This window comes from Suricata suricatta, chromosome 8, assembly GCF_006229205.1.
Source record: "Suricata suricatta isolate VVHF042 chromosome 8, meerkat_22Aug2017_6uvM2_HiC, whole genome shotgun sequence".
Lineage (NCBI taxonomy): Eukaryota > Metazoa > Chordata > Mammalia > Carnivora > Herpestidae > Suricata > Suricata suricatta.
Window position 1 is genome coordinate 23,493,703 of NC_043707.1, and position 15,455 is coordinate 23,509,157.

The following is a 15,455-nucleotide window of genomic DNA, read 5'->3' on the forward strand; positions in this document are numbered from 1 at the left end:
AAAATTGTAGAATAAAAAACTTGGGAGACACGTGTGATGAACCCCCATGAACCCATCGTTCTTCTTCAACAATTATCAACATTTTGCCATTCACGTTCCATTCTCCCCCCCCACCTTTTTAAAAAAAATCAGAGTAGTTTAAAGCAAGTCAAAAGGTTTTAGCTTTACAGTCTGTACTCCTCACAGATGAACGCAACAAGATATTCCTTAATATCAACTAATAGCCAGTCCATAACCCAATTTCTCGAAATAATGCCTTTTTACAATCAGTGTGTTTCAAGTGAGGTCCAAACGAGACCCAGATTGCGTCTGGTTGATGATACGCTTTTAACACGCCCATCTTTCCCAGGTTTTTTCCTATGCCACGCCTGTGTTGACCCCGCTTCCCTCTAGACCTGCCAGCAATCCGAGAGGAGCAGGGAGGGCTCTGGCTTCCTAGCTTGGACCTCTAGGCGTGGCTTCCCTCTGGGCCCACCCTCTAACCCTCTGAACCAATCCGGACGGGCCGGCGAGTGGCATGGCTGCTCCCAGCTCTTTGGGCTCAGGATATACTGTTAATGCTTCAAGGTAGTCTGGTCGTCTCCTGGTGTCCGATCCGGCCGCCAGGTTCTTCAGGTCTGCAGTCCTAGTCTGTCGGGGAGCAGGGCCTGGGCTCTGAGGAGAATGGGTAAGCTGCCCCGCTGCCCCCGACGGGCAGAATCGTGGAGGCAGAGGGGAGAGGAAACCGTTTTTCTCAGATTCTTCTGGCGGAGTGGCGTCCTCGAGGACCGTCCTTCAGAGATTGTTGCACTTGTCGGCCCGGGACTGGAGCCGCTGACAGCAAGGGAGAATTGATCTTTGCTTTTGATCTGGCTTTTGCCTTATGAGGCTAGGGGATGAGTTCAGAAGGAACAATGCTTCTAACCTCAAGTAAAACGCCTAGAGAACTGCCCACTCTCTTTACCCACGTGTGTTGAGGGTTTTTGGTCTTTTTCCACGGTGGAGCAACACCTGTAAACTCCAGAATTTAGGCTTCGCCTTTTGAAATTGCCTCCGGTTCAACATTTGAGACCAGGGCCATTCATATGTCTCTAAAAAAGGGGGTATGAGGTCAGTTGCAGGTAGCAGTGGGTCTTTAAAATAAAACAAGAACAAAGAATAGTTTAGTACTCTTTAAAGCTTTTCTTATGGAGCACACAAAACACTGCAGAGTTAATTCCACATAAAGTGTTTTGACTTTGTTCACTTCTCTTGCTTTCAAGTGCTATATTCCAAATGAAGGTGCAACTTTGTATATTTTTCGGAGTTAGCATTGTTATGATAATTTTATCACATGACCACAGGCAGTGGTATATTGGTTTTTTTTTAATGTTTTATTTATTTTTGATACAGACAGAGACAGAGCACGAGAGGGGGAGGGGCAGAGAGAGAAGGAGACACAGAACCGGAAGCAGGCTCCAGGCTCTGAGCTAGCTGTCAGCACAGAGCCTGACACGGGGCTCGAACCCACGAACGTGAGATCTGACCTGAGCCGAAGTCGGAGGCTTAACCGACTGAGCCACCCAGGCGCCCCTGTTGTTGTTGTTGTGTGTGTGTGTGTGTGTGTGTGTTTTAGAGTTGATTTTTTTAGATTTCTTAGCTGGGTTGTTGAATGTGAAGGTTGATTTTATTTTATCTTTTATTCTTAACATAAGGATGGGCAGCTTTGTATATGTAGCTTTGTATAAAATTACATGTATGTATCGTTTTAAATTTAGATCCTTCTTTGGATTCATGGGACTTCTCTTCACCTTTAATATCATTATGGATAAACAGGTTTTACATATATTTGGGCTTTGCCTTTGGCATTAGCCTTTGGATTTGTTTCCAGATTGTCATCAGGAAGCAGGTAAGTGGAGTTGGTTTTTAAAGGAGAGTATTAAGGCATTAGATTTATAGAGAATTTAGAGTGCATGTTTTCAAGGGTTTTCAGAAAAGCTAAATGGAACTTTCAGTCACTTTTATGTTTGGTCTCTACATAGTTTTTTTTTTTAATGCTTAAAATTTTTATTCTCAGTTTTTAGAGACTAATTTATTATGGACTTAGTTATTTATGGTTTTTTTTTTTTTGATGGGCTATGGATGTTTTAGTCTTAAGATACAGGAAGAGTTCATAATGAAAAATGAAGCCTTCATAAGAAAAGTCTATTTAGCACCTTTAAAGAATAGTAGTCTTCTGTTTTCTTACCACTAATTAAGGATCAAAAAATAAGTTCCTTGTCTCATTTTAGCAAAGCACATTATGGATGAATGTATGTATAGTTTTGTCCTGGAGGAATTGGGAATCTTTATAGTCTTTTTTTTTAATGTTTATTTTTGAGAGAGAGAGAGACAGAGACAGAGACAGAGACGGAGCATGAGTGGGGGTGGGGGGAGAGGGGCGGAGAGCATTGGAGACAGAATCTGAAGCAGGTTCCAGGCTCTGAGCTGTCAGCACAGAGCCCGATGTGGGGCTTGAACCCATGAACTGTCAGATCATGACCTGAGCCAAAGTTGGATGCTTAACCGACTGAGCCACCCAGGTGCCCCAGCGAATCTTTATAATCTTAAGAATCGTATGTCCAGCCAGCCTTTAAAGGACCTAATTTTACCAAAGGGTTAATATTTGGGGGAGTACGGAAAGATTAAGAGAATAGTAAAATAGGCCATTGTCTGTGCTGTCATCACTATCAGAGTTGGGAAAAGATTCAAACTTGTTGAATTTTGTGTAGTTGTTTATCTTTAAGGACAAGAACTCAAAGGATAAATCTGTTCCAAAAGCAACTCGGGATTCGATGCCAAACGGTCATATCGCTCTGCAAAAGAAGGACATCTTTGTGTCTGGAGTGAAGATTTTCTATGGTTCCCAGACTGGAACAGCAAAGGTGAGAACTTTATATGATATTTTTCCTTGGGTTTCTTGATCTTTTAGAAGATTCCTTAGAGGTGGCCATTCACAGTGAACTGAATCGGTCTCCTAATTTTTTTGTTTTTCATCTTCTTTTTTCCCTTCTCCAGCATACCTTTTTCCTTTTCTGGGGTGTTGGGTGGGTTTTTAACTCTTGTGCCCAGTTCCAGCTGATTGGTGGTGTCTGAGGGTCACTTGTCGTGAGAGCTTGCTTCTGCCTCAGCAGAGTGCAGAGTTCTAAGCCTATTATTGATGGTAGATGCAGAAGTGGGCGAGGCAAAAGAGAATGTCAGCAGCAGCGTCCAGGGTGGGATGGGCCCTGACTTTCACAACCTCACACATCTACTTAAAATGTTTTGATTAAATAGTGCTGAAAGTGTCAACCATAGACATCGAATCCTGTTTAAAGTCGATGTATGCTGCAGATACATTTGCTGTCGGCTTCTTTGTTGTGACGGTCACAACTATTTAGTGGTTTCTAGGAAAAAAGCCTAAGGCAAACATGAAAATGCAGTTTAAAAATCAAGGTCAACTTATTTTTGTGTGGTTCTAAAGAGGGTTGTCCTGCCCTCTTGTGGATGTTTTGTAGAATAATGTTTCTCCGTGTTTCAGAACTCTAGCGCAGGCTCGGCTCCACACCCTAGTTGAAGGTCACTTCATATTAAGTTCAGCCTTAAGCAACCGGGGTGGAAAACCGGAAGACACGTGAAAAAGGAAGCTGAGCAGCCCAAACAAAGTCCTTTTAAGTTATTCCTAAAAGATCTCACAGCCTCTTTCTCTGTGCGTTTAAAAGATTTTTTTTAAAGAATAAATTGACACTTGAAGATTAGCAAATCCAGGTGTATGGAGGGTTCATAGTGAAAAGTGCTTTCTAGTGAATCTCTTCAACATTTCTTATTTTTGACTCCTCTGATGGCTACTTCTTTATGCTGTGTTTCTAGACTGATCGATGTTAGATAAAAGTTCTTGACTTTTTTTTTTTTAGCTTTTAATGTTTTATTTATTTTTGATACGGAGAGAGACAGAGCATGAGAGGGGGAGGGGCAGAGAGAGAAGGAGACACAGAACTGGAAGCAGGCTCCAGGCTCTGAGCTGTCAGCACAGAGCCCGATGCAGGGCTCGAACCCATGAACCATGAGATCATGACCTGAGCTGAAGTCGGAGGCTTAACCGACTGAGCCACCCAGGCACTCCAAAAGTTCTTGACTTCTTATATTAGTTAACACAGTTAACTTAAATGTCCGTTGTTGGTCCTTACAGCTTTGATGGTAAGCTTTGTCTTACACCAGGCAGTTTGTTGATGAAAAGGCTAGTCTTCACATTCCTTTGTAGATGACTTGATTCTTAGGTTTCTGAAGCTCTTAGAGTCTTGTCTCTGTGCTTGAGGTTTGGAACTTTTTTGAGATGGTGCCTATCTTGGATCTTTTTTTCAGCTGTTGTGCTGAATGGACACTTGGGCTCTTTTGAAGATTTGTGAGCATTTCTGCTAATACTTTTGGGCATATTTTTTCCCTTCCATTTTCTCTGTTTTTTTTCTTTCTGGCACTCGTGTTAGCTGGATGCTAGAGCTTTTGGATGGCTTCTTTGTCTTAAATCTTTTTCTCTGACTTCTGTAACTCTTTTTCTTTCCACTCTCGGTTCTGGGATTTCAATCCCAAACCTCTTTTTGAATGTTTTAGTTTGGTTCTTATGTTTTTAGTTGCAAAAACACCATTTTGTTCGTTTTTAAAACACGTTTTTGGGGCTCCTGGGTGGCTCAGTCGGCTAAGCCTCTGACTTCGGCTCAGGTCGGATCTCACGTTCGTGGGTTTGAGCCCCGTGTCAGGCTCTGTGCTAACAGCTCAGAGCCTGGAGCCAGCTTCCGGTTCTGTATCGCCTTCTCTCTCTGCCCCTCCCCCTCTCATGCTCTGTCTCTCTCTCTATTAAAAAAAAAAGACAAAAAAACGTTTATTTAGTTTTGAGAGAGAACTCGTGCGCATGAGCGAGTGGGGAGGGGCAGCGAGAGGGAGACAGAGGATCCCAAGAAGGCTCCATGCTGACGGCACAGAGCGTGATGTGGGGCTCACATTCACGAACTGTGAGATCAGGACCCGAGCTAAAGCCGGGCACTTTCTGATGCTGCTATTTTTCTTTCCTGCTGCTAGTTCTTATCAAGTTCCTGGTGATCCATGGTTTTCTGTTCATATTTAGACAGAAAGATGGGCTAGCTGGTATGGGTTTTCTCTGTTCTTGTGTGAACATATTTGTGCTCTCTAATTAGAAAATTTTCACCAATGTTCTGTGCAGGGTGGGCGAGGGCATACCATGTGACCTATTGGCCCAGTATCTCCCACTACTTACCACCTCCATTTTTTTTCTTTTAAGACTAAAGCTCTTTAAAAGTATCCGCCACCCTCTTCAAATCTCCAGTTTCCGTCCTCCTGTTTTTCCTAGACCACTCGTGTTAGGCTTGCGTGCCCTGATGTGTTCCCGGAGATTTCCATATTGCTAATTTGTTCTCGCCCTTCGTCTTACTTGACACTCTTTTCTAGATCATCCTCTTCCTTGGCCAAGGCTAGTCTTCCTCACTTGTCATCTGCTAATTTCTCCTCCTCTGCTTGGCCTCTAAAGGTAGGAAGGTCCCAAGGCACAGTCCTTGCGACCTTGTCTTTATTTGCACTCACGGTGCGCTCTTAGGGATCTTATTATCTAGACCTTTATGTTCTTACCTAGTCGATACGGTTTGGCAAACTTTTTCGGTAAAGGGCAAGGTGTTTTATTTTTGATAGTATATATTTAGGCTTTTAGTTTTTGTGAGCCGGTCTTTGGGTCTTTGTTGCGGCTACTCAGCGCTGCTGCCACGGTGTGGATGCAGCCCCAGGCAATGTGTAAATAAGCATGACTTATGTGACTTGTGTTCCACTAACTTGTACCTGTAGGGCCAAAGGGAGGGCTGGATTTGACCTGCAGGCCTTAGTTCTCCTGCGATGACGGCCCTGGGATTTATGGCTTTAATCTGAACTGTTCCCCTCAACTCCAGACTCTTATATCTACTTATGTGTCTTAGATCTTCTTGGATGTCTAGTGGGCATCTCAGAATCCAGATGCTCAAGCTGAACTCCCAATTTTTTTTGTCCAAACCTTTTTCACTTAAACAGTCTTTTTTTTTTTTTTTTTTTAGACAGAGAGATTTAGAGCATGAGCCGGTAGGAGCAGAGAGAGAGGGAGGCACAGAATCGGAAGCAGGCTCCAGGCTCTGAGCGGTCAGCACAGAGCCCGGCGTGGGGCTCGAACCCATGAACTGAGATCATGACCTGAGCCGAAGTTGAGGCTTAACTGACTGAGCCACCCAGGCACCCCTTCACTTAAAGAGTCTTGACTGACTTCATCTTTCCAGTTACGTAGTTCAAAAAAAACCCTTTGACTTGTCTCTTTTTCCCACTCCCCATCCCCTATGCAGTTTGTTAGCAAATGCTGTTTATTCTACTTCCAGAGCGGATCCAGGTGCCAGCCACTTCTCAGCACTGTGGCTCGGGGCACCCTTAGATTTTGTCCGGATCACTGCAGTACCGTCCCTTTCATTCAGCGCCGCTCGGCTCCACCCCCGGCTTCAGGGCCCTCTCAGCTCAGCAGCCACAGGGACTCTGAAAACTTAAGTGGAACTGCATTCCCAGCAGTGACCTTCTCATTCACTTAGACTAAATGCCACAGTGCCCATAGTGGCCGGGGGGCCCTCACGTCCGGTTTTCTGCTCTCTCTTTTACCTCATGTCCTTGGCTCTCCAGTCTTGCTGACCTCCTTGCCAAGCCTGCTCCCTCCTTTGGGCCTTTTCACTTTTGTGTTACCTCTGTTTGGGGTCGCCTCATGGCTTGCTCTCTCATTTCCTTCAGGTTTGGCTCAAATCTTCATCTTTGAGACCACTTCTCCAGTTCTGACACTGTCTACCCAGAGTTTTTGTCAGATTCCATAGGTATAAGGGCCCAGTCTACAAGACTTGTCTCCACGTCAGATGCCAGGGGCCGCCTGTGCTTGTGACTGGACCAGCTGTAAATTTGAATCCATGGTCCTCCCTAGGTTCGATAATTTCCTAGAATGATTCACAGAACTCAGGAAATTGCCCGACTGGCTACATTTACTGGTTTCTTGTAAAGGATACAAGGTAGAAACAGACAGATGGCAGACATGCATAGGGCAATGTGGTAGGTTCTTCGTGAGGAGGGGTCCAGGGGAGGTGAGCGAAGCAATGCTGTTCCCAAAGGCCGATGGCCAGTGGAAACAGGGACGTTCCTAAAGGCTGATGGCCAATGGAAACGTGAACAAGGGACGCTCCTCAATGGAAGCGTGGATGTTCCCGGAAGACAAGGGAAAGATGAATGTCTCTGAAAGAAATGGAGACGGAGCAAGCAAACTTTATTAGGAACAGCATCTTATTTTTTACCCTCTTACAAGCATGGAGAGCACAGTAAACGTTTAGTCAGCAGTAAATGTTTGACCAGAACAATAGATACAGATAAAAAAAAAAAGGCTAGAACAGGAACAGCTTGCTGTTGTGCGCGGGCACTGATGCACTTGGTTGGTGACCAGGGAGGCTCTGTCCTGCCCGTTCTCCTGGGACCTCATCGAGTCCCATGTTCCCAGGGACAGTTCCTCCCATTCCCCAGCAATCACATGGCTGATAACCAGGAAAGGCTCTGAATCTCTGGCTTCGTGGTTCTCGATGCACTTGGCCAGCAACCAGGAAGGTTCCGTCCCGCACGCCCTCCTGGGACTCCAACAAGACCCACATTCCCAGCGTACTGAGAACAGAGGCCACGCGGGGAACGGTTCCTCCAATCCCCCAGCAGGGCAAGGTATGGTGGGGAGGGGTGGCTCCGAGCTTCCGGGCCCCTCTCCGTGCTCCACCTCCTCAGCGTATCAATGTGTTCACCAACCCAGAAACTTCCTGAATCCTGTCATTTAGTGGTAGTAATTTCTAATTAGACATTTCTAATCATTGGCCGTTGATGATTGAACTCATTGGGAACGATGGTGCTGCAAGGTCTAAACCTCTAATCATGTTGCTGGTGTTGGGGTGACCAGCCCCCATCCTGAGGCCATGTGGGGCCCCGTCTCCCTGAGTTATTTCATTAGTGTACCTAAGTCAGTAAGCCAAGGGTTTTAGGAGCTTTGTGCCAGGAACTAAGGACAAAGACTGAATACGTATACATATATTTTTATCTACGCACCTATCCTGACACTCCCAACTGTCCCCACGACCTGTAACACTATGTTACTTTCCTTCCACAGTGCTGGTCATCCTCTGATTAACTGTGTCTTTTCTCATTTCTTTGTTCTGTCTCTGTCCATTTGAACATAAGCTCCCTGAAGGCAGGGACCACGTGTGTCATGTGCACTGTTGTGTAATCTTGCCCAGAACTGAGCCTGGCATAGTAGATGCCCAGGAAATTAATAGATGCTTGGTAGGCTTGGCTCTAGTCCTGGGAGGTGGGGAGCCAAGTATAGACCACCAAGCCAAAAAATAGGAAGGCGTTTTCCAGGCATTTCCAACACCTGGCTAGAGGTCTGAGCTTTCCCCAAACATTGGGTTCATTTTGTTTGGAGAACAGTGAGCAGGTGTTTTGTCTGGGGGTAAAGGGCAGATGTTGCCTCGGCTCTGTTCGCACTTGTCCTGTATACAGATTGTCTGCTGATTGGTTCTTCCCTGCCCCAGGGTCCCCCCCAGCTTTGCCGTAGTGGCTGACCCTGAGCCCAGAGTCCCTCTGCGGTTCTATCAGGAATAGGGACCGTTCCTTAGGGCTTTCTCCTCCTTGTCAACCTGCTTTTGTTTGCTTTTTATCTTCCAGAAATATGTCATCTTTCTTATATACCACATTCTCTTCTCTATTCAGTATTTCTTACCACCTGTATGCTTATTCTAGTGGGGCAAAGCAGCTGGAATGTCAAAAAGCCAATTTACATTTGGGCCCGAATATGTACTTACAGAGAACAGCATAGCTGAATGAATAATCTCCATAAAGATGCTTGAGAAAATAGTAGAAGTGAGAATAGACTTTGTGTTTATGATGGTAAATGCCAGTCACTGCGAAAAGTTTTTCAAGATAAATGCCTATTCCCTTGCCAACAGGGGTAAATGAAGACTGTACTTTGCTTATTTGCTCATTGAAGAGTTTATGTGATTTTTTTTTTCCCCCATTAGGGATTTGCAGCAAGTCTTGCTGAAGCAGTTGCCTCCCTAGATCTGCCCGTGGCAGTTATTAATCTCCAAGAATACGATCCAGACGATCATCTAGTAGAAGAGGTGGGTAATTGTGTTAGTTTTTCTTCAGTCCAGACTCTCAAATGTAACTAACTGACCTCCTGTGTTCTGGGATGAATAGAATCTTCAGAAGAAGTGTAGTTTTCATGCTAAGGAGTTTCAGTTGGCTGAGTTTGCAGTGTCAGAGGTGTTGAATGTGTGGTGCGGTGGTCTCTCCTGAGGCCGGGGTAAGGGTGAGGAGGCTTGGGTGGCCTGAAGTTCCCTCCTCCCTCCTGAGCCCATCTCATAAGCCAGGGAAGGTTGTGACTGTGACTGTGACTGATGGCTGCGTGCGGAGCCTGTGAAGCGCGGGTGAGCTTGCCGAGATGTCAGGAGCCCTTGGGGAGCAGGAAGAGGATGGGTTTAGGGGTCATGGAAATCTCTCACTACCTGCGTGACCTCCGTGCATTACTTAACGTCTCTGTGGGTTGAATTTCTTCACCTGAGAGATGCCCCTTCCTCTTGGCTAGTTATACTCGGGGGAGTTTGCTTCCCAGCAGTGATTCTCAAGACGTTGATAGCGTCTCCTGGGAACTTGTTAGAAATGCAGGCCAGCCCTGCCAAATTACAGTCTGGATGTGCGACTGCATTTTTACAGGGGCTCCAGGTGACTCTGAAGCTAAACTTGCAGAAGTTGAGGCACAAGACAGCTGTAGGCAGTGTGTAAACGAATGAGTGTGCTGTGTTCTGATAACACTTTATTTTTAAAAAAAGAGGCCACGAGCTGGGCCGGGCCTCTGGGACATAGTTTGCAGCCCCTTCCTAGTGGATAACCTCCTAGCCATAACTGTCCATTTCTTTCTCCCATAAGAATATAAAGGGGTGCAAATGAGTGACCTTGAATCTGCTCATAATTACTTGTGAAAAGTTATTAGCAAACTTTGAGGTTTAATTATTATTTTTTTGCTATCAAAGTATTTTGAGATTTAATTATTAATAAAGGACTGCTTATAACTTACCTCATGACTTGGAATTTAAAAACATTTTTTTGAAGTTTTTATTTATTTTGAGAGACAGAGAAAGAATGTGAATGAGGGAGGGGCAGAGAAAGAGGGAGGGAGGATCCTAGGCAGGCTTATACTTGGTCATGACCATGAGATCATGACCAAGGCCGATGTCAAGATTCGGCCAGTTAACTGGCTGAGCTGCCCCAGGTGCCCTGTGACTGGGAATGTTTGGGCAGATGGAACACCATGCTGGCAGGACTGAAGGTGTGTTTCGTGTCCCCACATAGGTGATGGTGCCTAGGTTAAGTTAGCTTACATTTAACACGTTTTACTGCATTAATTTTTCAGGTAGTTTTGAAGAGATCTTTCTGTTTTTCTTCCTGACGGATTTGGATTCTGTTTCTGTTAGGACAGTTGGAGATGACAGGAGCTTATAGTCTGAGGACTGGAATGGAGGATATGGTGAAGGGCCCAGGGGTACATTGGCAGGGGCCAGAGACCGGGTTTTCTCCCCATGCGACGTGTCCTTGCTCTGTTTTGTTCCACTCTTGAAAATGAATTAACACTTTGAGAGCACCCTTCGTCCTTAGAGATTAGTATTAACGTGGATGTCAGCATTTATAAAGGGATTTTATTCACTGGTGAGTTATATCGTGAATATTCTTCCGAACTAATCTCTTCCTTGGTTAGGTTACTAGTAAAAACATTTGTGCCTTCCTGGTTGCAACGTACACTGACGGTCGACCCACGGAAAGTGCAGAGTGGTTCTGCAAATGGTTAGAGGAAGCAGCCAGTGATTTCCGATTTGGCAAAACTTACCTGAAGGGTATGGGATACGCTGTGTTTGGCCTGGGAAATTCTGCCTATGCAAGCCACTTCAACAAGGTAGGTACAAGGTAGGTGTATGTTGAATTGTAGGGATAAATTCTCTTTTAATTAAAAAAAAAATTCACACGTAACATGTGTGTGTGTGTGTGTGTGTGTGTGAAATAATCCACAAACTTTGGTACTTAATAAGTAACTTGTTGTGTTACTCTATTATAGTGGGGAATTGCTACCCGTGTGTATCCAAGCTTGGTCCATAGTGGGCTCTCAGTGCATTTTTATTGAATAAAATGCTTAGGCCTCCTTGTCTAGTATCTCAGTGGCCTGGATTCACGGCCACTGAGTCCAGTTTGCTGTCCCAGGCAGAACCTTGTGGATGGGAGATCAGTGGTTCTTTGGACTTTCTCAGCTGCCTGGTCTGTAGTTGACCAACCTTTATGACCCAAGATAACTCTGAATACAATTGAGCTCATTATCTTTTAATGATTCTTTTTTAATACTTATTTAATTTTGAGAGATAGAGACAGAGGATGAGTGGGGGAGGGGCAGAGAGAGAGGGAGACACAGAATCCCAAGCAGGCTCTAGGCTCTGAGCTAGCTGTCAGCACAGAGCCCAATGTGGGCGTCGAATCCAGGAACTGTGAGATCATGACCTGAGCCAAAGTCGGACGCTTAACCAACTGAGCCACCCAGGTGCCCCAAAACATTTTTAAAAATTAAAAAACAAATGTCTTCTGCAGAATCTTGTCAGAATGTAACCCATGTAGCGCTTCAGGCTGGGGTTGGGGGGCCTGCTGCCCATAGGCTCAGCTCCCTCTTCCCAGCAGCAGCCTGCGACAGGGGCCCCCGGAGGAACGCGGGCCTTTCGCAGCGCGGTCAGAAGCCCGTGACGTAGTGGACAGTGTTTGGGCTCATCTGTCTGCCTGCAGGTCAGCAAGAACGTTGACAAGTGGCTCTGGATGCTTGGCGCTCATCGCGTGGTGGCTAGAGGGGAGGGTGACTGCAACGTGGTCAAAAGCAAACGTGGCAGCATCGAAGCCGACTTCAGCGTTTGGAAGACCAAGTTCATCTCCCGGCTGCAGGCACTTCAGAAAGGCGAGAAAAAACCCTGTGGCGGCAACTGCAAGGAAGGCCAGTGCGAATCATCCGCGGTACGGAGCCTCTGTGTCCCTGTCCCGCCGCTTTGCCTTCTAGAGAGGGTGTGACCTCAGGAGTGAAGCCAGTTTGGGCTGCGTGCCTTCCCGCCTCTCTCATTTAACGGTTGCACAGCCAGCAAGTAGGAGCCAGAGGCCTGACGTAAGGGATGTCCCAGGCCGAGCTCCTGTCCTTGTGTCCCCTGGCCACGTCCGCCTCCTGACCTGTCTCGCCGAACGATTCCTGTAGTCGCTCAGACTGGAAGGCTGCCCCCGCCGAGGTTCCTGTCTTTCGTCCCTCACGTGCTATGCAAGTCCTTGGTTCCTTGTTCAGGTACCTAGTTCCTTGGAAGCTCGTGTCACCAGCTGTTTCACGGCTTTTGGTCTGTCCTTTGGCCACCGGATCACTGTGTCATTAAGGAATCACTTTACATTCTGACTCACTTTCTCTCCACCCTTGTTCCTGCCATTACCTTTTGGGACAAAACCATCCATGGAGGTGGTAGATCCAGAGGCCCGGGCTGCCATTGTCCCCCAGCAGCCACGTTCCTCAATCACCTTGGCCTCTTCTGTGGTCACCTCTGAAGTTTCTTGTTCCTGTGATCTGAACTCTGACCTCCCTCAGGTGTCCTACTTTATTTAAAATTCTTTCGGTCCCATGCCTTTTTCACTGGAGAGTGAAAACTGCTTCCTTCACTTCTGCCCTTACCCAGGTTAGATTTTATGCTCATTCTTTTGTAAACGTTCTCAGTTGCCTTGCCCTCCACTCCCGTTTCTCACCTGAATGGCCAGACCCCAAGCCAGGTCGTAACCTCTCACCTGCCTTCCCCTTTGTCTGCTGCCTGCTCTTTGACCCTGGATTCATGACCACAGGCCATGTGTGCACCCAGACCCGCCCAGCAGTCTCCAGCGTTCTTGCCTGAGTTCCTCTTCTCATTCTCCAAGGTCACTGATCAATCCTCTCCTCGCCTGAGGGCACCTGGGTGGCTCAGGTGGGCGAGCCTCTGACTTCTGATTTCAGCTCAGGGCATGATCTCACAGTTCACAAGTTCGAGCCCCACACCTGGCTCTGCACTGTCTGCACTTAAGCTTCTCTCTCTCACGGGGCGCCCCGGTGGCTCAGTTCATTAAGCATCTGACTCTTGATTACGGCTCAGGTCATGGTCTCACAGTTCATGAGTTCAAGCCCCATATCTGGCTCCAGGCTGGCAGTATGGAGCCTGCTTGAGATTCTCTCTGTTCCTCTCTCTGTCCCTCTCCTGTTCGTTCTCTCTCTCTCTCTCTCTCTCAAAATGAGTAAATAAACTTAAAAAAAAAAAGATTCTCTCTCCCCCTCTCTCTGCCCCTTCCCTACTGGTGTGCTCTCTTTCTCTCTCTCTCTCAAAAATAAATACATAAACCTAAAGACCTCTCCCTGCCCCTTCTTCCAGCTCTCGTAGGGGGCCGTCAGAGATCTCTCGTAGCCCCCAACTCCATCCACACCCCTTCTCTTATGCGGCGGGAGACCGAGGATAGGAGTCCCGCAAGAGCCGCTCTGCGCATGTGCTGGAATCAAGGCCTCTGTCCCTTTGTTTATTGCGTCTCTCTCCTGCATTGTTAGTCTCGCTTCTTCCCATCAGTTTATGAACGTGCCCCGGAATCACCTGTGTGCAAACAAGCAGGAAAAACAAATACAGAGCAAATGTTTCCTTTGTTCTGTGTGTCTCAGCGGCTGTTTTGTTTTTCTATTCTCTTCTATAGCCAGATGTTTTGCTTATGTTTGCTTCCCTTCCCGCCAGTTGGTCCTTAATATTTATTTTTACATTGTTTAAACAAATTGAGATAGAATTCACCTAACATCTCATTACCCGCTGTAGAGGACACAGTGGTGTTGACTACAGTCAGCCCGTGCGACCGGTTGTGTATGTGTTGCTACGCTTGTTCACTCTTCAAAGGCTCGCTGGTTTCCTGCTGATCTGTGTCCACGTTTGCTGGCTCTTCCGCCGGCTCAAGTCTGCTGCTGAAACCCTCCAGGGAGATTTCATTTTATTATTATTATTAATTATTATTATTATTTTTAATGTTTATTTTTGAGAGAGACAGAGCGAGAGTAGGGGAGGAGCAGAGAGAGAGGGAGACACAGAATCTGAAGCAGGCTCCAGGCTCTGAGCTGTCAGCACAGCACCCGACGTGGGACTCATACCCACGGGCCGTGAGATCATGACCTGACCTGAAGTAGGACACTTATCCCACTGAGCCACCAGGGAGATTTTAGTTTGCTCCTTATACTTTTCAGATCAAGAATTTCTTTGTTTCTTTTTTGTAAGGATATTCTCATTGTGTTGATACTCTTTTGACATTGTTCTTCTGGTTTCCTTCAGCTCTTGGAGCATGTTTAAGACCATTGGCTTATAGTCTTTTATCTAGTCAAGTCCAGTGTCAGGGATGGTTTTGGTTGATTCCTTCTGCAGATGGCCAGACTTTTTTCTTTCTTTGCGTGCTTCATAATGGTGCATTGAAAACTGCGAGTTTTGAATATTATAATGCATCAACCCTGGAAATCAGATTCTTTCCCCTCCTCCAGGTTTATTTTTGTAGTTTGCTATGGGTTATAATTGTTGGTTTAGTGACTTTAAAAACTATCTTGGTAATGACTGTCTATCGTGCATGCTTTCTTTAGTTTGTATTCAGCTGGTATTGTGACTGCGTTTGTTGAGTGTCATTTTGGGGTCTCCTTTATCCTGATTCAGTGTTTACTTGGCTCTTGTAAGCCCTTGTCAGAACTCTGGGAATTAGAGTTGAATCTGTTGGTTTTTGCTTAATTTTTAGGTTCTTTTTGTTGGAGGACAGGCCCTTGGAGTCATCTGTTCTGCCATTTAGCTGACGTCACTCTTGGTTCTTAACATGTAAGCAGATGTAAGGAAAACAAATTTTTTGCATCAAAAGTAACACTTGCACTTTTAAAACTTCATATAGTACTTCTAGGCTTATAGTTAAAAAGTATCCTTTCTTGCCTTACTCGAATTCTTATTTTCCCAGGGTAGTCACTTTTAATTCTAGCTTTTTCATCAGACGCTTACCTCTACATTCCTAAATAATAGGCTCTTCTTGCCTATTTCTTGATTTTTAAAACATTGCACAATCTCTCTCTCCCCCTCTCATGGATACACACAGTGTCACTTCTCTTCCTCTCATTTTCTTGTGCAATTGTAGCACGTTTTCTTGTATGTGACTGTGCTTACATCTGTGCTACATACTGTTATTACGTTTTTATTGTTGAAAAAATTTTTTAAAATTTTCTGAGAGAGAAAGTGAGAGAGACAGAGTCAGAGTGTGAGCAGGGGAGGGTCAGAGAGAGAGGGAGACACAGAATCTGAAGCAGGCTCCAGGCT

The 15,455-nt window shown here is 45.8% G+C and overlaps 1 protein-coding gene across 3 annotated transcripts in view; it reads left to right on the forward strand.

Annotated features, from left to right (window-relative positions):
- The first annotated feature begins 513 nt into the window (after positions 1-513).
- The window catches only part of LOC115299910 (S-adenosyl-L-methionine-dependent tRNA 4-demethylwyosine synthase), a 214,967-nt gene continuing 200,025 nt past the window's right edge, over positions 514-15,455 (forward strand). For 2 of the 3 annotated variants that reach the window (XR_003912406.1, XM_029949457.1), the window contains exons 1-6: positions 514-667; positions 1,737-1,867; positions 2,730-2,882; positions 9,081-9,182; positions 10,817-11,011; positions 11,881-12,102. Coding sequence is in view for 2 of the 3 variants with exons in the window: in XM_029949457.1 (XP_029805317.1) it covers positions 664-667; positions 1,737-1,867; positions 2,730-2,882; positions 9,081-9,182; positions 10,817-11,011; positions 11,881-12,102 (807 nt within the window). In the remaining variant the exon portion in view is untranslated. The remainder of the gene's footprint in view (positions 668-1,736; positions 1,868-2,729; positions 2,883-9,080; positions 9,183-10,816; positions 11,012-11,880; positions 12,103-15,455) is intronic. The other variant, XM_029949458.1, reaches the window with a different exon arrangement.